At 35.9% G+C, this 23885-nt stretch overlaps 1 protein-coding gene across 4 annotated transcripts in view; it reads left to right on the top strand.

Moving 5' to 3' along the window:
* The window catches only part of LOC109049674 (disks large homolog 4-like), a 180457-nt gene that overhangs the window by 22710 nt on the left and 133862 nt on the right, over window positions 1-23885 (top strand). Inside the window, exon 1 of one of the 4 annotated variants that reach the window (XM_042757118.1) lies at window positions 7228-7413. The exons of 1 other annotated variant lie outside the window; for it this stretch is intronic. In XM_042757118.1, the coding sequence (XP_042613052.1) occupies window positions 7372-7413 (42 nt within the window). In that variant the 5' untranslated portion in view covers window positions 7228-7371. Of the gene's footprint in view, window positions 1-7227; window positions 7414-14315; window positions 14528-23885 lie in introns of those variants that run through there. 2 more of the 4 variants (XM_042757117.1, XM_042757116.1) reach the window with 2 other exon arrangements.

Below are 23885 nucleotides of genomic sequence, written 5' to 3'. Positions count from 1 at the left end.
AATATATGGGAATATATTCTATCGATGGGGATATCTATCTATCTATCTATCTATCTATCTATCTATCTATCTATCTATCTATCTATCTATCTATCTATTACAAACTATTCTCCTTATTTTCAGGATTATACTGAAATGTGTATAATAGTTTATTCTTTATTCTAAAAAAAAAAAAAAAAAAAAACAGGACTCACTAGTAGCAGAGTGAATGTAGAGTGTAAACTGAATCGGTTGGATTAGGGCAAAGTTAATGCTAAAAATGAAGTGGGAGAAAGGTCATTGGTGGCAGGGCACGTTCTCATCTCAACAGACACCTGTGTAAGTTCTGTCTAGGCAAGGTGAGACAGGACAGGGCTCACTTTTTAACAACGCAAGCTGCCACTGTCACACCAGGTGGCCCGTCTGGACTTTCCAGAAATGAAGACTAGAACTGTATCACAGAAAGAGAGAGAGAGAGAGACTAAGGTTGATTTGTCCGGTTGTCTTCTCACATGGCAGTTATTAGTGGTGTTTTCTTCTCAGACATCATCAACAACACTCTGACTCTGTTTTTGAGGCAACTGACTTTAAAAATCGGGAAGAAACAGTGGTGGTTTATACCACAACAGTAGAACAGGCAGATGAAAAATAATGGCAAGACAGTCTGTGAAAATAGTGCAGATAATACTGAAAAAATACAGAGGGGAATTAAACACCAGCGTTAGATTATGCAGACGATAGACTCCTTATGCCAGAGCATTGATGAAATTAATAGTTGGATATGCTGTAATATAATTCTCAATGAAACAAATACTTTTTTTTTTTTTCTGTGACACTTTTTTCAGGATTCTTTGTTGAATAAAAAGTTAAAAAAAGCTTTTGTAATAATATACACTACCATCCAAAATAATATACACTACCGTTCAAAAGTTGTGGTCAGAAGATTTTTTTCTTTCTATTTTTGAAAGAAATTAATACTTTGATTCAACAAAGATGTGTTACATTGCTAAAAAAAGTGACCGTAAAGACTTATATTGTTAGAATATATTTATATTTTCAATAAATGCTGTTCTTTTAAACTTTTTATTCATCAGAGAATCTCGAAAAAGGTATCACAAGTTCCAGAAAAATATTAAGTAGCAAAAAATGTTTCAAGCATTGGTAATAAATCAGCATATTAGAATGATTTCTGAAGGATCGTGTGACACTGAAGACTGGAGTAATGATGCTGAAAATACAGCTTTGTGTCACAGGAATAAATTAGATTTTAAAACACATAAAAATATAAAACCATTCTTGTAAATTGCAATATTATTTCACAGTATTGGTGTTTTTTTCTGTATTTTTGATCAAATGAATGCAGCCTTGATGAGCAGAAGAGACTTCTTTAAAAAACATCAAAAATCTTACTATATTCAGCAGAGGAGTCCAGCTACCAGGCCCATTAATGCAGTATGCCTCTTTTTAAGTGAAAATACCTACTGAATATAAACCTATTAAACTTATTAAGCTTAAAATACCATGTGTTCACTCCAAACATGGTGAGAAAACATATTTGCAGTACCTTTGCATTCTCTGATTAAGCACTATGAAGTACTTTACTTTACGGAGACTACTGCATTATTTTATTTCGGTTGATGTCCTTTTATTTTTATGCATTTTAATCCAATTTTACATTTACATGGTTTTATTTCTTTTTTCTGTTTTCTTTCTTTTACATTTCTAAATGTTCACATATTTTTCTCATGCTAGTGTCAACACTTAAAATTGAATAATCGTGCATTGTTCTAAAGTATTAAACTCTGGTGTATAATTCATTCTGCACCTTTTCTGTTAGAAAGTTTTCCTAATACCATGTGTCTTGTTGAAAAGAGATGTGTTTTTACCTCTCTAAGTAACGAGACAGAGGATTTTAGCGACTGATGACTCACTGATGATAAAAGGTTGAAAAATAGCACACACTTAAAGTGGAAGAGGGACCTGAGATGTATCATTGAGGCTCTTTTGACATGGTCCATTAAGCATCTCTCACCTAGCAACCACTAAAAATCCTAACATTTGTATAGCAAAATGCTAAAAACTCTCTGAACATCTTAGTAACTGCATAGCAACACCTTGGCAACTGCCCAGAAACCCCTAGCATAAGTTTTGGCAATTTTGACAAGCACTACTCAGATTTTCTTGAAATGTAAGAGTAGTGTCTTAATTTTCTAATTTCAAACATTTAAGTTGTTTACAATCATAATTTCTGTCTCCAGACTGTGGTGTCCATACCAGAATAGATTCCAAGCACTTCCTATGAAGCTTGGGATTTGACATAACTGAATAGTGTAACACTCAGTAATTAACAACACACACACACACACACACACACACACACACACAAATAATTCAATAATGAAGAGATCAGTAGCTTGTGTGGTGAGTTTCTGAGGATGCGGCTGTATTGCTGAGTCACGCACTGCCACTCAGTGGCCCAGTACAGAACTGTAGCATCAGCAAGCTGCTTCCCACAACCACTTGCACCACCTGCAATTCAGATAACATATTGTGCCTCTAAAGGGCTCATCATTGTCATTCTTCGGTAAGAGATTTTATTTCCCACAAAACAGCTTAAGGGAGTACCAGATGTTTGAGTTTGATAGCAAAAGAAAGTGATATCCAGCAAATGCACATTCTATAAGATTATATACATTTGTGATAGCTGCTGCAGTTCAGTCTCATTGTAAGATGAAGGATTGTGTGTTGTGTTTAAGGGAACAGTGTGTGTGACTGATTTTCAGAATATGACACGCGTCATCTTCTAAAAAATACGAGTTATTGAAGTATTGGGACTAGAGCATGCTCACTCACAAATAATGAGAGAGTTAACCTTTGATTTACGTGGTTTGTTTGTTTCTGACTTTTTATCTTCATGTTCCTCTTATGGGTGATGTGAGTTGCCTAGCAACGGAGCCCTTGGGTCCTGATTGTTGCCATGACAACATGGCAGGGTATCATGTAGAGAACAGAGAGAGGGGGTGAAGGAATGAGAAAGATAGAAATGAGCAAAAAAATAAAAAATGTATGAGTGTATTCATATGATAATACTTATGTACATATAAGCAAGCATGGAGAAGGATGGAGATGTATAGAGATTTTATAGAGGAGAATTTATCATATTAAACACAATGAGAGGCGGGAGATGATCTAATAGTGGATAACCAAAAATGTCTGTAAGGGGGCGTATTCATACGTAGATACTCGTATGAATGACATATTCATAAGGAATCAAATGCCTGGCATGAGTAACAGGAAATGGCATCAGCACATATGATTTTTTACAAAAGAAAAATTGCAAATGAGGGATGAGAATGATAAACTTGATTTGTTGGAGGATTAAATGGAGGACACATGGACACTTCTGTTTAAGTCTAATGCTTTCTCATTTTTTTATTAATTAAATGATAATATTTTTTACTAATTTCACAGTTTCAGAAGATCTCAACATTGCCACAAACTGTGCTCAGATTTGTCAAGATATCAGTCAGAATCAGAGATCTCAATATGACCTCAACATTTCTCATCAAATTCTCCCAAGATCAACATCTGGGCTATGCTGTCTGCTTTCATTTTATAGCTATACTCTCTTACTTTACTTTATATCAACTAAACTGTCTTATTTGTTGATATTTGTGTTTCTTCTAAGATGTTTTAGGAAAAAAATTTAAAACAAGGTTATGGTCATGTATTATATATTTCAGTCCTGTCTCTTATCCTATTCTCTCCAGTCGTTTATATCAGCCTTGCAATGCAGTGTTCAGTATGGTATTGTATTCCATCTTATCTTTTATCCTGTCTCTATCCTATCCTATCCTATCCTATCCTATCTTGTCCTGCTTACTGTTCTGTATCCTGTCCTGTCCTATCCAACCATGTCCTGTTGTGTGCAATATGGTATGTTTTCTTTTCTGTCCTGTCCTGTCCCATTCCATCCAATCCCATCCTGTCCTATCCAAGAATGTCTTAGTCTGTTTGGTACAGTATGTATTGTATCTTCTACTGTCTCTAATCTTGTCTTGACCGGTCCTGTCCTGTCCTGTCCTGTCTTGTCATGTATGGTATGTAATATATTTTATCCTGTCCTGTATGGTATGTATTATATTTTGTCCTATCCTATCCTATCCTGTCCTGTCCTGTCCTATCCTGTTCTGTCCTGTCCTGAATGGTATGTATTGAATTTTGTTCTATCCTATCCTGTCCTGTCCTGTCCTGTCCTGTCCTGTCCTGTCCTGTCCTGTCCTGTCCTGCTTACTGTCCTGTATCCTGTCCTGTCTTATCCAACCATGTCCTGTTGTGTGCAATATGGTATGTATTTTTTTTCTGTCCTGTCCCATCCCATCCAGTCCCATCCTGTCCTATCCAAGAATGTCTTAGTCTGTTCGGTACGGTATGTATTGTGTCTTCTACTGCCTCTTATCTTGTACCATCTTATCCTGCACTATCCTATCCTATCCTATCCTATCCTATCCTATCCTATCCTGTCCTGTCCTGTCCTGTCCTGTCCTGTATGGTATGTATTAAATTTTTCCTGTCCTGCCCTGTATGGTATGTAATATATTTTGTCCTATCCTATCCTGTCCTGTCCTGTCCTATCCTATCCTATCCTATCCTATCCTATCCTATCCTGTCCTGTCCTGTCCTGTCCTGTCCTGTCCTGTCCTGTCCTGTCCTATCCTGTCCTGTCCTGTCCTGTATAGTCCTGTATGTTATGATTTTTATATTTTGTCCTGTCCTATCCTATCCTATCCTATCCTATCCTATCCTATCCTGTTTTGTCCTGTCCTGTCCTGTCCTGTCCTGTATGGTATGTATTATATTTTGTCCTGTCCTATCCTATTCTGTCCTGTCATGTATGGTATGTATTATATTTTGTCCTGTCCTGTATGGTATGTATTATATTTTGTCCTATCCTATCCTATCCTATCCTATCCTGCCCTGTCCTGTCCTGTATGGTATGTATTATATTTTCCCCTCCCATCCCATCCCGTCCAGTCAACCCATCCCATCCCCTCCTGTCATCCCATGTCCTGTCCAGTCCAGTCCAGTCCAGTCCTGTCCTGTCCTATCCTATCCTATCCTGTCCTGTCCTGTCCTGTCCTGTCCTGCCCTGCCCTGCCCTGCCCTGCCCTGCCCTGTCCTGTCCTGTCCTGTCCTGTCCTGTCCTGTCCTGTATGGTATGTGTTATATTTTGTCCTGTCCTTTTCTATTCTATCCTATCCTATACTATACTATACTATCCTAACCTACCATACCCTACCCTACCCTACCCTACCCTACCCTACCCTGTCCTGTCCTGTATGGTACGTATTATATTTTGTCCTATCCTATCCTATCCTATCCTGTCCTATCCTATCCTATCCTATCCTATCCTATCCCAAACCAAACCCTAACCTAACCCAACCAAACATCACATAACCTAACATCTCATGTCCTGTCCTGTCCTGTACCTTACTCTATTTTATCAATTACATTCATTCCTACATTCCCTCCCCTACACCACACATCACATATCATATCATGTAGTATCTTATTCTATTTTGTCATGTCCCGTCATGTCTTCTTTCCTGCCCTGTCTCCTGTCTGTATTCTTCCTTGTCCCATCCCATCCCTTTTCTAATGATGTCCTTTGTTCAGTAATGTTCAGTGCTGAGTAGTGCTGTATGGGGTCTGTTTCCTCTTCAGTTTGGCTGGAGGCAGACTCATAGGCCTCAGGGCTATAGGCTTGGCAAAGTGTTTGTTTATTGTTTGTTGGTTTTGAATTGTTTACTGTTCCTTCTGTGAGTTTTTAATACTGTTTGTGTGCTTGACTTTGTTTACAGAGGTGGTCATTAATTATCACCTCCACTGACAAGCCACTTAACATCATTAGACCCACACAAATATACACATACACATGAAGAAAAAGGTCTGTTTTGTTTCAACTGACTGAATTATTACTAAAAATGACAACAAGAGTATCTTTATATAGCAATTTCAGTCAATGGCAGACTGTGTGAAACAGTCAGTCTTTTTGCACTTTTGTATTCATTCTAGTGGCACAGAAATTACATACTTTTCCTTTAAATACCCAAACAAATTGCTTCCCTGTGTTGATGGATTTCCTATCAGTTGTATGAGGAAGGCCGTATAAAAGGAGTTATGATTTTTCGGGGGTCAATTTTCTGAGGAGTTTCAGATACATCCAATTGAAATATCTTATACTGAAGGTTAATCCTGTCAGCCTATAGGAGTACTAGCATATACACTGAAAAAAAAAAAAAAAAACTTTGGACAAACTTAAATCAATTAATGTAATTTGTTGCAGGGAAATGTATTAGTTGTTCCTCAAATTATATTTATGGTTTGGTTCAAACATTACATTTTGATTTCATATTTTATAATATAGTATTTTTTTTTCTAAAGACAAAAGCATTTATACAAAGTAAAAATATTTACAAATATTTGCCAAAAACCAAAGTAACAATCTTTTATAGCATTTTACAACTTAATTTCACCATAAACAAAAGCTAAATTAGCTATAATATGAGTAGAATTTTCACTTAAGATAAAATTAAAAACATTTTGCTAATCAATGTAAAATGCAGTGTACTTAATATAAATAGAGAAAATTTCAAAATGCCTTAATGTATTGTGATGTCTCTTTTTAAATATGCATTATATTTTCTTAATTTATGTACTACTACTACTAATAATAATACCCACAATGCTATTTAAACAAAATTGCTTCTTTTAATTTGTTCTATGGGGAGTGTTATTAGCTTTTAGACAAACTGAGCAAAACAGGTTTAAATCAGGATTATCAGTTAGACAAATAAAAAATGCACTTCAAATAAATGACAGGGTCATTTGTGGATGACCTCACGCTAACAGACTAAACGTCCAAAAAATCCAATAATTGGATTTTATGGAGTCTTTAAAGAACCCATAAATTAATATGCATCTTTGAATATATTAAACTTTTTAAATCCCCAAAGAGTCGTATATTCAACTCACAAACCTTCTACAGGGTTCTTTGCCCGACCTTAAGTGCTATGAAGATCTATTAAAGAATGTACATATTTAAGAGTGTGTAAAATGCATGCATGATGGGGAAATCTTCCAGAAAGCGTAGGTGAGATCATCTCTCATATCCCTCCTCTCATCTCTCCCACCCTCTCTCCGTTTCTCTCTGTCACAAACCTGTTCAGTGACTCAGAGGTGGAACAGTCTGCCAGGTTTCTTTGTGTTCCTACACCATCTCTCTCTCTCTCTCTCTCTCTTACCCACTTGTCCATCCACTGTATCTTTCCCTTACTTTCCATCCCTCTTTTCCCCCTCATTGCGGGCATTTTGGTTGGTTGTTTGTGGCTGATGAGGGCTCGTGTTAAGCTTCCTCTGCTCTGCTCATGTGTGGTACGTACATTTTTCCTCTCAGACGTCTTGCTCTCTGTCTTTATGGTGCAGAGCTGCTGTTGCATGTTGTTTATATCTTCACTGCGTGAATCTGCAGTGTGTGTGTGTGTGTGCGTGTGTCTGTCTGACTAACTGGGACTTGATTTATGATGTGATGCATGTTTGTGAGTGTGTGTGCCTGTTGACACATAAGGTGCACGGCTACAAACACGTGTGTGGATGCATGTGTAGAAAAGAGACAGAAAAATTAAAAACTCAAAGCTAGAAACATGAAAGCCAGAACGAGTAGCCATAAAATGCATTTATGCACGGGACAGTATTGCATATATTATCAGTTTGTCTGTTCGTGCAATATGTGTTGCTCCCTGAAGCTTTTGGTTCACAGACATTTTGACCAATGATTATTGAACAGCATTTCTGTTTCTCTTTGTGTGTGTGTGTGTGTGTGTGTGTGTGTGTGTGTGTGTGTGTTCTAGACAGCCTAAAAGTCTGCGTTGTCTTTTTGTCCCTCTCATGTATGACCAGAAGTAAGCAGGTTGTGTGTTTTATATCTGCTTTGTGTGAATGTGTGGTAATTTCTCACCGTGATACCATATGTCTGTAAATATAAATATTGTGATTTGGAAGCGTTCTTATGTCAACACAGTTTGCTGAATAGACAGAAATCTGTGTGTATGGTAGCTCAGAGTGGCTGTGGGGCAAAAGCGTCATTTCGGGATGTTGACTTGATATCCATCAAACTGCAAAGCTCTCTACCCACCGGTCATTTTTTTCTGACAAAATAGCATCACTAATGCGGGCATATAATATTCATTGGCCTCCTTATTACTGCACAATGCTGTAAAAGCAGAGAGAGAGGGAGAGGGAGAGAGAAAGAGAGAGAGCAGGAATACGGGAAGGATGGAAAAGGTTAAAGGTCAGACACCCGGTCTTAAATCGTACATTCAGCCTCCAGCTTGTGCTGAAGTATCTCGTGTAGTGAATATCCAGGCTTGTTCAGGCTGCTTTCTGCAGTTAGTCCAGAAGAGCCTTTTTTTAACTAGTATGCTGAAGGTTGACAGAGCTGGTCACATAAGTGACTGATTCGGAGCACTCACAATTGATTCAAATGGTTAGCATGTTGGTAAGCTAACAATTCAATACTGTTATAAACTTAAACATAATATTTGGTAAAATAGTTTTTAAATAGGTTGAATTATTTTAGCAGTACAACTCTCAGTATGTGCCATTTTAGTTATTGCAATGCATTATGGAATTACACTCTTTTGGTGGACAAAAAATGTATTTATTTATTTATTTTTTAAATGTATTTATTTATTTAGTCACAAATGTAATGTTCCTTTTATTAAAGGAATCAAAAGAATAAAGTATTCAAATGGTAAAAAAGAAAGAAAGAAAGAAAGAAGAATTGATATTATTGTCCTCAGTGTTGTCTCTTTGGAAGGTTTTGTTGGTGGTACACTGGTCTTTTCAGTGGGTTTTGAAGAAAATGTTGTAGATTTAAAAACAGCACTTTTTTCAGTGCAAATTAAAGACCTGAAGGCGCGAGTGATTGTGACACGATATACTTCACCGTATAAATCATTCCTGAATGAGCTAAGGCTGTATGAATTATTGAAAAAAAGTTTAATGTAATGATTCTTATGCATGCTTTTTGTCAGTTAGCTAAATGAGCATTTCCTAGTCACCGTATGTTGTTTTGGATGCTGGTTTGAGCAGAAGGACAATACTAGGTGAACAATATATGCTCTTGAATATTGATTTGGAGCTTGGCATTCAAAATACACTTCTTGTGTTCTGTGCATATGCATTGCATTTATGGGTGTATTTATGCCTGCTGTATCATAAAATCCTTTCTGCTGAGTCATTCTCCTCCAAAAGGTTCAGTTAAATGTTAAACTGCAAGTGCACAAAAAAAAAATCTGTTCTAATCACACTGCTGCAAAATATTAGCCATACAGCCATCGAGAGCAATCAGTAAAAATGAAGTCATTTTTTTTTTCATTCTTTAGTTTGGGTGCGTTTTTGGAGTCCTGTATTGTTCACTTTCATCAAGCCCAAAATAGAAAGAAAAACACAGCAATTAATTCTTCTCTTCACACAGTACTGTCACTATTAATTTTCATGGAGGCAGTCTGTTGCTGATATGCAGTGATGTTTCATTGATCAGCAAACATTGATAAAGCATAAAGAAATGAAACTGAATGCAGTGGTTAGTGTTGTTGTGTTCACGCTGATCCTCCAGACATCACTTCAGACAGTGTATAGTGTTCCACAGTTGTGCTTTCAGTGCATTGTTTCTGTTCGACTGCATTGAGTGCTGTGCTTTATTGTCTTGCAGTTCATTCTGCATTTATCAGAACACAAGGCACGTGTTAAAGCTGTCATGTTATTAAAGCACGCTGTTATGAGTAAAATGTGCAGATATAAGCGATATGATCCTTAAAAATGACTTTCTCTTCTGTAACCAAAGGTTGATTCAGTGATAAAGTTTATGTTCAGTTTATTATATTTTTAATTTTAATAAAAACTTGTAGGTACTTGTAGATTACCATGTTAAACACATTTTATAGGTTTCCTAGATTGCATGTAATAAAAAAAAAATACATAGCAGAAGAAGAAATAAGAAAAGGAGTGAAAAATACAATACAGAGATGCACTGAAAAATGGTAAACTAAATTGACTTTTTAAGTCAAAAATATGTTTTAAGAACCTACACATCTATTAATAAAAGCAAAACTGATTTATATGAGTGAAATCAGATAGAAATCACATTTTAAGGTCAGTGGTGTAGTTAAGGCATCTGTCAGCAGGGCCAATGGTGTCATGATCAACCAGCAAAACCTTGACCTCCTTCCAGCAGCCAAAGATATTTGCTAAAAATGCTAAGCACTAAAAATTAAGAGTGCTTATACTTTTAATCAGTAATGAGACTTAATTTAAGAACATCAACATTTGAAAACTATTATTCTAATAGTAATACTAATATTTGAATATTCTAATAGTTCACTAATATTTGAACTATTGTACAAAAGTTCAGGGAATTCTTATTTTCAGCAAGGACACATTAAATTGATCAAAAGTGACAGTAAAGATTTCTGTTTTAAATAAATGTCATTTTTTTTTAACTTTCTATAAATTACAGAATCCTGAAAAGTAACTGTATCACAGTTTCCACAAAAATACTGTGCAGCACAACTGTTTTCAACATCGATAATAATCAGAAATGTTTCTTGAGCAGCAAATATAAGAATGATTTCTGAAGATCATGTGACACTGAAGACTGGAGTAATGATATATGCTAAATGTACCGACGAGCGCTTTTCTTAAGTCTTAAGGCGGTGTAGTAGGATGAGTATTTTCATGTATAAAGTCAACGTGCCTTTGATTCAGAGGAGTTTTTACATAAAACATCCAGCTGCTCTGTTGGTCTTTCATGCTGTGTTGTGTATTTCCTGCAGCAACAGCCTGCATAATATCTATCTATCTATGTTTGTTGCAGGCTTCATACGCATTTTTTTAATATTGTGTCCTTAATGTATATCTTAGCAGTGTGACTTCATATGAATTTCTTCTCCTGCTCTTTAGACTAAGATGTTACACTAATGTATTATTTAAATCTGGAGAGTATAATTAATAGTTTTTTTTTTTTTCTGTAGATTTAGCTGTCTGACTGAACAATGAACAGTGTTTTTGATTTGTGGGTGTATATGTGAGATCTCCTCTTCTTATGATGGCAGACACATAAATACACATGTACATATACATACAGGCTGCCGACGCACTAACCACCAGGGAATCCCCGCCCCTGCAGATGTTGCCATGGCAACGCTTTCCAGGCTAGGGCAGGAGTCCCCCTTTCTCCACTCTTTAAGTTGGATGGAAAATATATGAACTGCCAGCTGCAGACAGAGTACTCGCTCCTTCTGCAAAGCATTCTGGGAAAGGAGGCGAGACCATAGCTCGACATACTGAAATAAACCACACAGGGTTAAAAGATGCAAATGTTTTACCTTTGATACAGCAAAATCAGAAGTCAAGGCAGTGTGAGAGACTAAAATAACAACTTTTATCTATCATACAACTTATTGTAACATAATGAAAAATAATATATAAAATATATTAATAAAATAAAAAATGTACGTTATTATATAAAATGTATCTATTATAAATAAGTTACAGAAATAAAAATAATATATAATATTTATCTCTGTCATGTTAAGTCAACGCTGCCTTCTTAAATCAAAAGCTTTACAAATTGAGTGTAAAGGATTTTTTTTTCAGTCTTCACGTTATAGCACACTTCGTTTCCTAGCATATCGATATCTATTGAACCTCTTCCCACAACTACAAGGGATTTACTCTGCCAGTGTTTTCTAATAATACACAAATCAATATCACTCAATAAAGATAAGACAATACAGGTAAACCATTGATTTTTTTATGCATTGGTCAATTTTGAGATTAGTTTTCTACAAGACTAGCAGAAAGAAAACATCCAAAATACAAATTTAAGTGATTAATTTATTGCACTTTATCTGTTTACATCTGTAGATATAACATTTTATTCCTAGAAACATGGTGAAAATGTATTTCGTTCTGGCTGTTGACAGTATGTTATCATTTATGAAGTGATGAAAAATTATATCCAAAATCCTTTCTGTAAAAAACTCAACAAAATGAAACAAGAGCTCTGAACCTGGCTTTATCCAATTTTCAGATTTCTACTCTAGAAATGTATGCAAATTAGTGCATTTTTAATTAGATAATTCCCAGTTTGCATATTTAAACAACATTTCAAATAACTTTTTAATATTCATAATAATAAAAATAATAAATTGTCTTAGTGTGCTGTAATAAATCAACTGGGAAACATATGGTGATATATATATATATACATATATATATATATATATATATATATATATATATATATATATATATATATATATATATTATATACCAATTATTTTAAGAACAGTTCACCTGCAGTGTCTCGCCTTAAAACAATATGCAGTGGTCCAAAAATGTTTTGCACATTTAAGCCACATTTAAAACTGCATGCATGTCATAGCAGTCATTACCAAAATATCAAAGTGGCATTTACACTTGTCACAAAGAATTTTTTTTTTTTTTTTTTTTTTTTTTTTTGCATAATAAAGCATAATGTTTGTTGCAGGCAGAAAGTATTTGGCTACTTTGTGGTTGTTAAAAGTTACCAAAACATGTTCAAAGTTTTTGTGAAGATCAATCGCACACCTGTGTGAACTGAAACACTGACATACAGTACATCTACTAAAAATACACTGGGATTTGCTAATTTCACTTGCTGCTTCAGTACTTTATTCAGACAGTTTCAGAGTGGCTCAAGTGTCCAAATACTTTTGAACTTCGTCTGTGACCAGTACTGAGCTGCTTGTTGTATTGAGGTCAGTAACGATGGTTTGTGAACATGTTTTGTGTGTTTGTATGCTGGAGGGCTACAGGACCAGTTCACTGTCCTCACGTCACAGCAGCCACTGAAGCTGTCTGTTGTAGACTTCGTCATCGCTGAGCAGTACGTCCTGCGCCGCAGTCGCTCCTGAGATGAATGCACAATACTGCCTTCACCTGGATCTCTAGCGCCGCCGAGCGAGCGACAACCCGCTTACATCTAGCTCGACTAATCATTGAGTAAATGGACTTGTTGTTAAAATAACTAAGCATCTAAATAAATAAATAAAACACCAACACCCTGTCTCACTGAGAGCAAGCGCTGTGAAGGATGCAGTTATAGTGTGCGCGTTTTAGCAGTGTTTCAGAACCATGGACAGTTCACAGCGTGCTGTCGCCAGCAGAGGGCGCTGTACACTCATGCGCCACATCGCTGCTCACTCCAGACTTCTACATCGGCATTTTTAGCTATGTACAATAGTAAAATGCTCAATGTGTTCATTAACCATTATTATGATGATTGCTAATGTGTGTGTGTGTGTGTGTTTGTGGGTGGGGGGTTTGGGTGTGTGTGTGTGTGTGTGTGTGTTTGTGGGTGGGGGGTTTGGGTGTGTGTGTGTGAGGACAAAATGTCCCCACAAAGATGGCAATATCCAAAATCCTTGTCCTTGTGGGGACATTTTTTGGTCCCCTTGAGAAAAAAGATTATAAATCATACAGAATGAAGTTTTTTTAAAATCTGAAAATGCAGAAAGTTTTAGGGTAAGGGTATAGAAAATGCAGTTTGTACAGTATAAAAACCATTATGCTTATGGAATGAACCCATAAAACATGGAAGCCCAGCGCGCGCGCATGTGTGTGTGTGTGTGTGTGTACCATTTTTGGGGACTTATTTGTACCCAGAGTGAGCCAAACCTTTCAAAGCATCCCTAAACTTCATTTTGAGGCCGTCTTCATTTGCAAAACAGTACACAAATAAAATTAATAAAAAAATCAAGTTTTTAATCGAAAAAAATGCAGAAATTATTTTGAATAGGTAATTGTACTTATAAGATGTATGGGGAAACAATCCATGGAATGTGCCCATTTAGTGATCATTCTTTACAGTAAGAATACAGTAAGAGTTTAATAAGGTGTCGACTTCAAACAGTGAAAGAAGCTTTATTTTGTGAATATTTTTTTTTGGCAATATAGAGAGGAGTTCCATTGGCATTGCTTTATGATTTTTTGACAGTGGTGCTTGTTTGATATTATGTCTCGCCGATGAAACCCGCATTGATCTTGCTAACAAAGCGTCTTTGATCGTGCACCAGAGCTCCAGTCTGATGTGAAGCCGCTGGTCGGCGTCGTTCACTCATTAGTGCTCATTACACACAACTCCTCCCCGTCACCGTCTCACCTCCCTCTCCGCGTCAGCTGCACCGGGGATGAGAGAGTTCTGGGCTTGTTTGGCTGTTTGAATACAGCGCGCTCCTCGCTCGCGCTCGCGGTTCTCATCACGGCTGCTCTGTGGCCACGCGCTGAGGGGAGCGCGGGCGGCCGGTGATCGGTGTGTTCTGTGTCTATGGGTGTCGACGTGATGTCTCCTCCTCTGAGGAACCTCAAGTGCTTTTCTCCGGTGATGTGCCAGTGTAAACTTATATGTAGCAACCGTACGCTGTCGCTCATGTTCGGCTGTAAGGTAAGCCGGGTGCGCGCACGCGTCCGTGTCTGCTGGTTTTCTTGTGGATAGGATGCTAGAGGTGCGATACCATGCCGTTGGTGAAAGAATTCTTCCATGTGTACACCAGAATTCTGAAAATCGCGATTGGTTAAAGGAATTATGAATGAAAAATCGATTGTGGTGTGTTTGTGATTGCGCGCTTGGCATTATGTATGCCATTACTGTACATACTGTACATCACCGGTTCCGCTGAACGAGGTTTTGGAATTACACCTGCACTGCTACAGTACAGTAAAGAGGCTTGTTGTATGGTAGGGTGCCATGTGAAGCCACCTGTCTCTTTGCAGATGCACTCGTGCCGAAAACACTAGAAGGTCGGTCAGGAATCTTACGTTTCAGTCGATGAATGGCAATATGGCTCTCTACAATACACCATAAATGGCCGAGCAGAGAGCCCAACAAAGCATACAAGGCGATGTGAACGTGCAGGGAAGAGTAATGCAAAAACCTAATGCACATTTTCACCTTTACTGTACAGAATAAAAGTCACACTATATGAAAAGAGCAATACATACACAGTACACCCGCATAAAAAAATATCCAAATAAAAACAAAAACAATAGCAAAATGTAAACATTAAAACAGTTATGAAACACAGGATGAGCAAATTTAGAAAAGTTACCTAAAAATATTGAAGCATTGTTTTGGCTGTCTGAATTTTAAATTACAACATAAATACACATCAGATAACTTGTCCCAACCTGACATGAATGGTTCTCATGCTGAGAGACCACAGTTCACCCTAATGCACCTTTACTATGTAAAAAGTGGTAACCTTCAACCTTAATTTCTACCTGATTTAACCCATAAAACTATTTTGATTGTATAAATTGATGTGAGTTCAGTGATGTTAAATAATATTTATGACTTAAATCCAGTTAATTTATATTATATAATCTTGGGTGTTCACTCAGTGTCCAAAATGAATGATTTGTCACATTGGTCAGTTGAACTGAGGAAATGTTTTGGCTGTTTTTCCTATTGGCCATTCTGGATTATTTATATTTTCAAATATTTTTGCCCATCTGACAATAGTATCTCACAGTGTTTATCTTGTATATTTCTAAAAAGCAGTAGCTATGTGTCATCATGTCACTTGCAGCCTCATATAGTATACTGCATGAGACTGGCTATTGTCTGTTGTTTTGCTCCACTGAGCTGGTGTTTTGTTCCAAATGTTTTTTGTCAAGGTGGCTTAAAGGGATAGGTATCCAGAAATGCAAATGTGCTCAAAATGTACTCATCATCAGGACATCCAGCTTGTATCTTCATCAGAACATATTTGTAGAAATGTAGCATCACTTGCAAACACATTAATGATGGATTTATTTCTTACAACACACATAATTTTAATTCCACAAGACATTAACTGATGGACTGGAGTGGTGTGGATTACATGTGGATTATTTTTATCAGCTGTTTGGACTCTCATTCTGACGGCACCCATTCACTGCAGTGGATCCACTGGTGAGCGAATGATACAATGCTACATTTCTACAAATCTGAAGAAGAAACAAACTCAGAGATATATTGTATGAGCTGAGGATGAGACGATTTTAAGCAAATGTAAATTTTTGGGTGAACTATTCCTTGGTTCATGTATACCAAGCCAAATTAGCTAAACCCGTTTAAAATGTCTCTTACGCATTCCTCATATAAACAATGTGAACATGTGAACCAACTACTTACTGTAGACTATCGTTACAGTAACAGATGAGGGTGCATATGATCAGACTGCAGTTTTTTTCTGTGTCAGATCACTGTGATTTGAGCAGATGCTTCCTGTGGAATAGATTGAGACACAGATAGTGGCTGAGATGATGACCTTGGGAAACGTGATGGCGAGAAGAGAGCTGTGCCACTGAAATGCACCGATAAAGCCAGAGATGTATAAAACATTTGCATATCTGATAATTCACATCTCTCACTTCCCATTCTCTATTACTTACATGATGTTTATTTATTGGCATAGATGATTTGCTAAATCTCGGGGCATTTAAGGACATAAAATAAAATGTTTAGACATATTTGACTAAAATGTTTCTCATTAAAAAACCTTAAAAACGAAATGAGTGAGTTTTGTGCAGAGCCTGATGAATTTTGAAACTAGGCAAAGAACGGCTACTTTGAAGAAGCTAAAGTAGAAGATAATATATTTTATATTTTTATTTGATTTGTGTTATTACATAGTTTGGTGATTTCTCTGTCAGAACAGCGAATTTCAGCTTCTTTCTGGCGATAAAGCAAGAACAAAATAACTATAAAGAGAACAAATGCTGCAGACCACAGTAGAAAACAGCATCAGACTCAACACATGCTCATGGGATCATCATATAGTGCTCTATTGTGTTGTCTCATATTATATATTGATTATATTGTTATAGCCTATAGAGTTTCTTCAGAAATTATTCACCCTCATCAGTTATTTATAAGTCTGTTGTGTTACAAAATCTCTTTAAAGCATATTTACTAACAGGACTATACAGTAGGACTTTATAAACACAAAAACATTATGAATGCTGGATTAAGCTGTCTGTTTTTAATACCTGTCACAAAGTTGCTAGAGGATCTCTCCCATAGAGCTGCACTTTAATTTACATTGTTCTCAAACAGATGTTTTATTCATTTCTACATTCAGTGCTTCATTCGGAAAATGACAGAAATAACATAATGTATTTCTCAAAACCAGTTTGAATAAAATAAACAACTAAAATACAGATTACAAAGATCTCATTTGTCAGCTGTACATACACATATTTGTATTGTTATTCAGAGAAACATCTCAGCTCGAACTACAGTATAGCGCAGCTTTTCTTACTCTTTCACTGAATATAATGAAATATATTTAAGATGAAATATCTATGTATATACAGTAATATCATTTTAACACGATTATAAGGCCACCCAGAGAATGTGCTTCTTGCAAACATATGGTTTCAGTTGATCTTACATTTAAAACTCAGAGTAAAATTTAGGATGAAAGTTATTGGTGCGTCACAATTTCTTAGTGAATAAGTGATTTCACACAGATTTCACACACACATTCATTGGCACACATGCTTAGTGAATAAGTCCTGTTGTGTTTCAGGACTGATAAAGCAATGGATTATTATGAGGGCTTTATATACTTATGGTGTTATAAAAAGACTGTCTAAATAAATTATGACAATTAAGCAGAAACAGCTTTTAGAACACATCTACCATTAGCTGTTCTTTTATGTTCTTCTCAATGGCATACCTTTCCGTAGATGCCACAAGTCAGTTTATATATATATATATATATATATAGAGAGAGAGAGAGAGAGAGAGAGAGAGAGAGAGAGAGAGAGAACATTTCTTTCTGGTCCACGAATCTGATTGGCTAAGAGCCTTTTCCAGAGGTGCAATATTCTAGTGATAACAGAGCTCCAACTGTTTCATCAATGTTTGTATCACTCCGCTTGCAGTATTTCTCACAGCGAGTGTCACGGCGGACTCCCAAATCCACTATAACTTCATAAATATTACTGTTTTGTATCATGGAATGTAGTTTTAAAGGGATAGTACACCCAAAGATTACCCCATAATTTACTCACCCTCAAGCCATCCTAGGTGTATATGACTTTCTTCTATCAGACAAATCCAATTGGAGTTATATTTAAAAAATAACCTGTCTCTACCAAGCTTTATAATGGCAGTGAGTGGGTGTTTTTTGTCAATAGTCCAAAAGAAGTATAATAAAGCGCATCCATCCATAATAAAAAGTGTCTCACACGGCTCCTTATATATATATTTTTTGCAGCCCAGTGTTATTAATTGTTATTATGGAATAATGCCAAAGAGCTCAGTAGTGCTCACTTCTCTGAAGTATTGCAAATGATCTAATCTCAAGGCTTATCCATACAGTCTTAAAGATGTCATGAAATGCATTTTCAGATCTTTGTATTATGTTTCTGGAGAACAGCTTATGTGTTTGTTTTTTCTTTTCGTCAGAACATAAATACTTTATTTCAAGGGGCGTTACTGCCTTCAGAAACACAAGTGAAGGGTTGTGATAGATGAATGTAATCACAGCGTATCCATGTCCTTTCCCACCGCATGTGTGACGTGTTTTGATGCTCAAGCCAGCATCAGATTAAAATAAACCATGATAACCACAAAGATTGCCTCTGGGAACAAAATACTTGGCACTGCCATACAGCTTTCAACACAAGATATTGAAAAAAATTGGCAGTGTATTGAATATAATTAAGAAAAGAGTGAAAACATTCTCATTCAGACATTCAGACATGCTGCTAAAAATAAACTTCAGTCATGCATTTCTTTTATTTTTTTAACAATAATTTTATTTTCAAAGATTTACAAACAAAATAAAACAAAAAAAAATAGTAATAATATTACCTATATATACATAAAATAATAATAATAATAAAATAAATAAATAAAAATAGTAATACGTAAGTGAACTCAACAATAATCTTAAAAATAAATACATAAATATACTAAAATGAAAAAAACGTAAAAGGAATGCAAAACATACTCACGGTATATACAGACATTCCACAAAAGACATGACTCTCCAAAAAGTCATGGAAGGATATGCACAGTTTTAGGAGCTGCAGTTTGTTTACATCCATGGACAATCAAAAATCATGCATTTCTAATAGTTTGAGCATTTGGAAGGATATGCACAGTTTTAGGAGCTGCAGTTTGTTTAAATCCATGGACAGTCAGACAGTCTTACTCGACAGCAGCATCGCTTGTGAATGTGATTGATAGACAGACATAAGTTGTTAAAAGCATGTTTCCTTAATTTACATACGCATGTTAAAGGGAAAATCACCATGACAAGAAGGGTGGAAAATAAAACTGGAGAGTTTGAAACTTGTATGAAATATGTTTTAATTGTAGAGTTAAAGGGTTAGTTCACCCAAAAATGAAAATTAGGCTGCGTTTTACTCACGAGGCATCCTAGGTGTATATGACTTTCTTCTTTCAGACAAATCCAGTCAGAGTTATATTAAAAATTGTCTTTGATCTTTCAAGATCTATCATTGCAGTCAGCGGGTATTGCATGCATCTGTCCAAAAGATGTGAAATAAAAAGCACCCTTCCATAAAAAACGTGTCTCACACGGCTCCGGGGGGTGAACAAAGGCCTCCTGTAGCGAATCAATGCGTTTTTGTAAGAAAAATGTCCATATTCAAAACGTAATAATCACTTGAATCTAGCTTGCGCTCACTGTTGTAAATGGAAACAGCTCCGGGTGGATGACGTATGGAGGTCAGCGCTGCGCCGCTCAGAAGTGATGCACATGGAAACACAGTGGAGAGATCAAAACAACGGTCACTAATTAGAAGTACAAAACAAGGATTTGTAAAGAAGAATGTCGGAGGATTTCAGTATAAGCCAAGAGGAGACTGGTTTTCCTTTGCTTAAGTAAGGAAACTTTGCTTCTTTTGGTCTTGTAAACAAACTTTGGTTTTCACAAGACTCACCGAATAATGAAAATCTACTAACTAAAAATGCATCGATTCGCTACAGGGTACAACAATGAGTGCAAGCTAGATTAAAGTGATTATTACGTTTTGAATATGGATATTTTTCTTACAAAAATGCATCGATTCGCTACAGGAGGCATTTGTTCAGCCCCTAACCAATCCCTCCCCCCAGAGCCGTGTGAGAAATTTTTTTTTTTAGGGATAGGTGCTTTTTATTTAACTTCTTTTGGACTGAAGCAATGCAACACCCGCTGACTGCAATGATAGAGCTTGAAAGATCAACACGTAACTCCGACTGGATTCGTCTGAAAGAAGAAAGTCATATACACCTAGGATGCCTCAGGGGTGAGTAAAACGCAGCCTAATTTTCATTTTTTGGGTGAACTAACCCTTTAACTATTATATATGTAAACACAAAGGACAATTTGATTTTCCATTCCATGCCTGATCACTGTTTACATTTTAGATAATCTGTGTAGCTTCAGAGTACCCATGCACATCCTTATAATATTAGTAATATGGATGATATGTAGATAGTGTTATGTTGTAATGCTTAATATTTAAACAAACAACCCAATAAATTCATGAGACATGTTACCTTTGGAGATTTTGAAGGTTATCTTAACTTTCTAACTGTCCTAAGTTTCTTTCTTCTGTTGAGCACAAATAGTTTGAAGAATGTTGATTGTAACCAAACAGTTGATTGCGGTTGACTTCCATAGTGTGGAAAAAATACTATAGAAGTGAATGGCTACTGTCAGCTGTTTGGATCATTCTTCAAAATATCTTCTTTTGTGTTCAGCAGAAAAAAATAAAACTCATACAGGTTTGGAACAATATGTGAGGGTGAATAAATGATGACAGAATTTTTATTTTTTGTTGAACTATCCCTTTAAGAGTTTTTTTAAAGAACATTCTTATTTTGTTTTTAGATACAATATGTTTGGCAATGCAAAGTATTCTTTATAGTATTTGTTATTCTATTTAACTTTATTCTTAAGGTATACATTAAGAAGAAAACAGCAGTTAAGAAGAGTTTTATTCTTAAGATTGTTTTGTGATTTCCCATAGGCTATAAGAACACTCAACAGAACGATGTGAATACAGTATATCCGTTACAGGAGGTGTGTAATGTAAGCCAGGTCTCGGGGGGTTTGATGGTCAACCGGTTCGCTCTCTCTGTTCCTGTGGGAATTACATGTGGATAGCTCTGTAAAACCACCCCTTCACCGCTGTATTTGGCATTTCTGGTCTCTCTCTGATTCTTTTAAATCTCATGGCTAATGTTAGACTGTTAAATCATCTGTTGGCGTGATGTAGCCTTGGTTTGCGAGAAACGAGCGATCGGAGATGAGTCACAGCGTTATGCTTTCACACAGACAACAAGGAAGGCTGGAGTGTTTGAGTCTCAGATAGACTTCTGACCATCGGCATGAACTCTGGTCCACTTTGCCGGTTATTCTAGCCAAGAACTGCTTACTCAGACAGAAAAAGATAGTTTGACTGACATGTAAAATGGCTTTTCATAGACTGCTTCTGCATTGTTATGTGTGGTCTGTTAATACCACAATAGTATGCAGTGTAGAAAAACTAATTGAAGTAATGTTGATCTATGAGTTAGTGTATAGAAAACAATGAAAAATGTATGCAAACTGAAAGCAAAACACCTTTGTTTATTTAAAGTATAATCTTTTTTAAAGTAAAGTGTTAATTTTACTATATATAATTTTTTATGCTACTTTTATATATGAAAGTCATGGTTTCAGGTTTAAACCTGTTTTGTTCAGTTTGTCTAAAAGCAGGTCACACTCTACATAGAACAAATGAAAAGGAAGAGTTTTGTTTAATTAATATTTTTGCTTGGCACCAGAGTGTTGATGTGAGTGTTTATAAATTATTGTGAATTATTTACTTATGTTCTTTTTACTGAAATATGAAAATCTGATGCATATTTGCCTTTATTTATAGTAATGTAAAGACTGTAAACACTGACTGACAGAATGTTTTTAGTTTTATCTGAGAGAAATATATATATATATATATCACACTATATATATATATATATGTATGTATGTATATCATACTGTATATCTCTAAATTAGCTTTCTAAAGTTGTAAAAAGCCAAAATATTATTATATTGACCTACATTAAGTAGCATTTTGGTTTATGTCTACAGAAAATATATTAATTAAATGGTCTTTATAATAAATAATTGTTTTTGTGTTTTGCAAACAAAATATTTGTGATTAAAAAAAAAATTAAATTTTCTAAAGTTGGTCCAAAGTATGATTTTTCAGTGTATGTTCTTGTGTGACTAATAAGATTTTTTTTTTCTTTGCACAATTAGGTCCAAAAAAAAAACTTTGAAAACAAAGATAAATCAGACTGGAGCTCGCCAGTATGAAGGTGTTTGTAATTTTTGTGTGCATTCATTGAACAGACTGTGTCTTCTCTCTGAGAGTATAATGATGTTCAGACTCCTCTGCCACTGTGATGCATGCTGGGAATAGATTTGTGCCGAGTGTTTGGTATCACTCTTGACACGGTGACGTATGCTGTTTGTTATTTATTACCCAGAAGGGTTTGTTTTGTGAAGTCAGATCCTGCAGGGAAACACTGCTTCTCTCGCTGCCACCGCCTGCTGTTTCTTTTGTGTTCTTAAAAAGTAACAATTTCACATGTGTCCCATTCATTGTTAGTGACCCTACAATTAAATAGTTTGTGAAGATTACAAGTATTCACAGATCCATTCAGTATTAGAAAATGCAATACTTAGAGCAGACAAATGAAACTGAGTTTTCTGGCTTATAGCTCATATGCAATATGTTGACTTTTAAGTAATTTACTAGTGTACATAGAGAAAATGAAAAACAAACAAACAAAAAAAAAAACATTACATAAGTAAAAACATATATTGTGTGTGTGTGTGTGTGTGTGTGTGTGTGTATATATATACCATATATATGTGACATAAATAACAATACACTGTACACTATCATGATAACACACATGACACTTAGATAATGCAACAAAAATAAAATTAAACACATAAGAATAGACACAAACACTCTGTACACTGTTTTTTAGATTGTTTTCTTTACTCACAGTTTTTGTCAGCAGTATTCATCTGATTGAGGCTAACGCAGACAGTGCAGAGGCTTGTACTGTAGACTTCTACCTCAGTCTATAAAATAAAGTTATAAAAGAGTTTATAAAAGTAAAAAAAAAAAAAAATGTTGTTAATGCATGTTAAGCTCATTAGCGCATGGACTGGACTGCAGACAGTCTTTACATTAGCTCTGCTGATACTGATGGTCTCCGCTGTAACGGTGATTAAGTAATAAGCCGGTGTTGTTGGCAGGCTGCGGTGATGAGGGAGTTGAGCTTTAAAACCTTGGAGGCTTCTGGGCACAGAGGAGCGTAAGGTAATGAAGTGGAGGCAGTTTGTAACATATCAGGTGCACATGTATTGGTTTACAGTGTTTGAGAAAACATACTTCAGCGATGCATTATGATGAATTTCCCTCGACAGGCTAGACATTTCACAGCTGCCTGACTGAATGTTACACAGAGTTAGTTAGTTGTTACAGCTAGTTAAAGCCACTAAAGCATGAACCAAGTTGTAGTTGTCACCCACTGCAACGTGCTTTGACTGAGAGAATTTTGGTATTTAGGCAAGTGTGTGTGTGTGTGTGTGTGTGTGTGTGTATTATCAGTATGCATCAGGATTTTTCATCTTTCAAAGCGTAACGGAGTTTACCAGCACATTTACACAAGCCTCTGTAGGACTGGTTTTATAACTTTGATCTTCATAAATCATATGTATTTAGGCAAC

Source organism: Cyprinus carpio, chromosome A5, assembly GCF_018340385.1.
Source record: "Cyprinus carpio isolate SPL01 chromosome A5, ASM1834038v1, whole genome shotgun sequence".
Classification (NCBI taxonomy): domain Eukaryota; kingdom Metazoa; phylum Chordata; class Actinopteri; order Cypriniformes; family Cyprinidae; genus Cyprinus; species Cyprinus carpio.
This window is presented reverse-complemented; position numbering and strand designations above follow the sequence as displayed.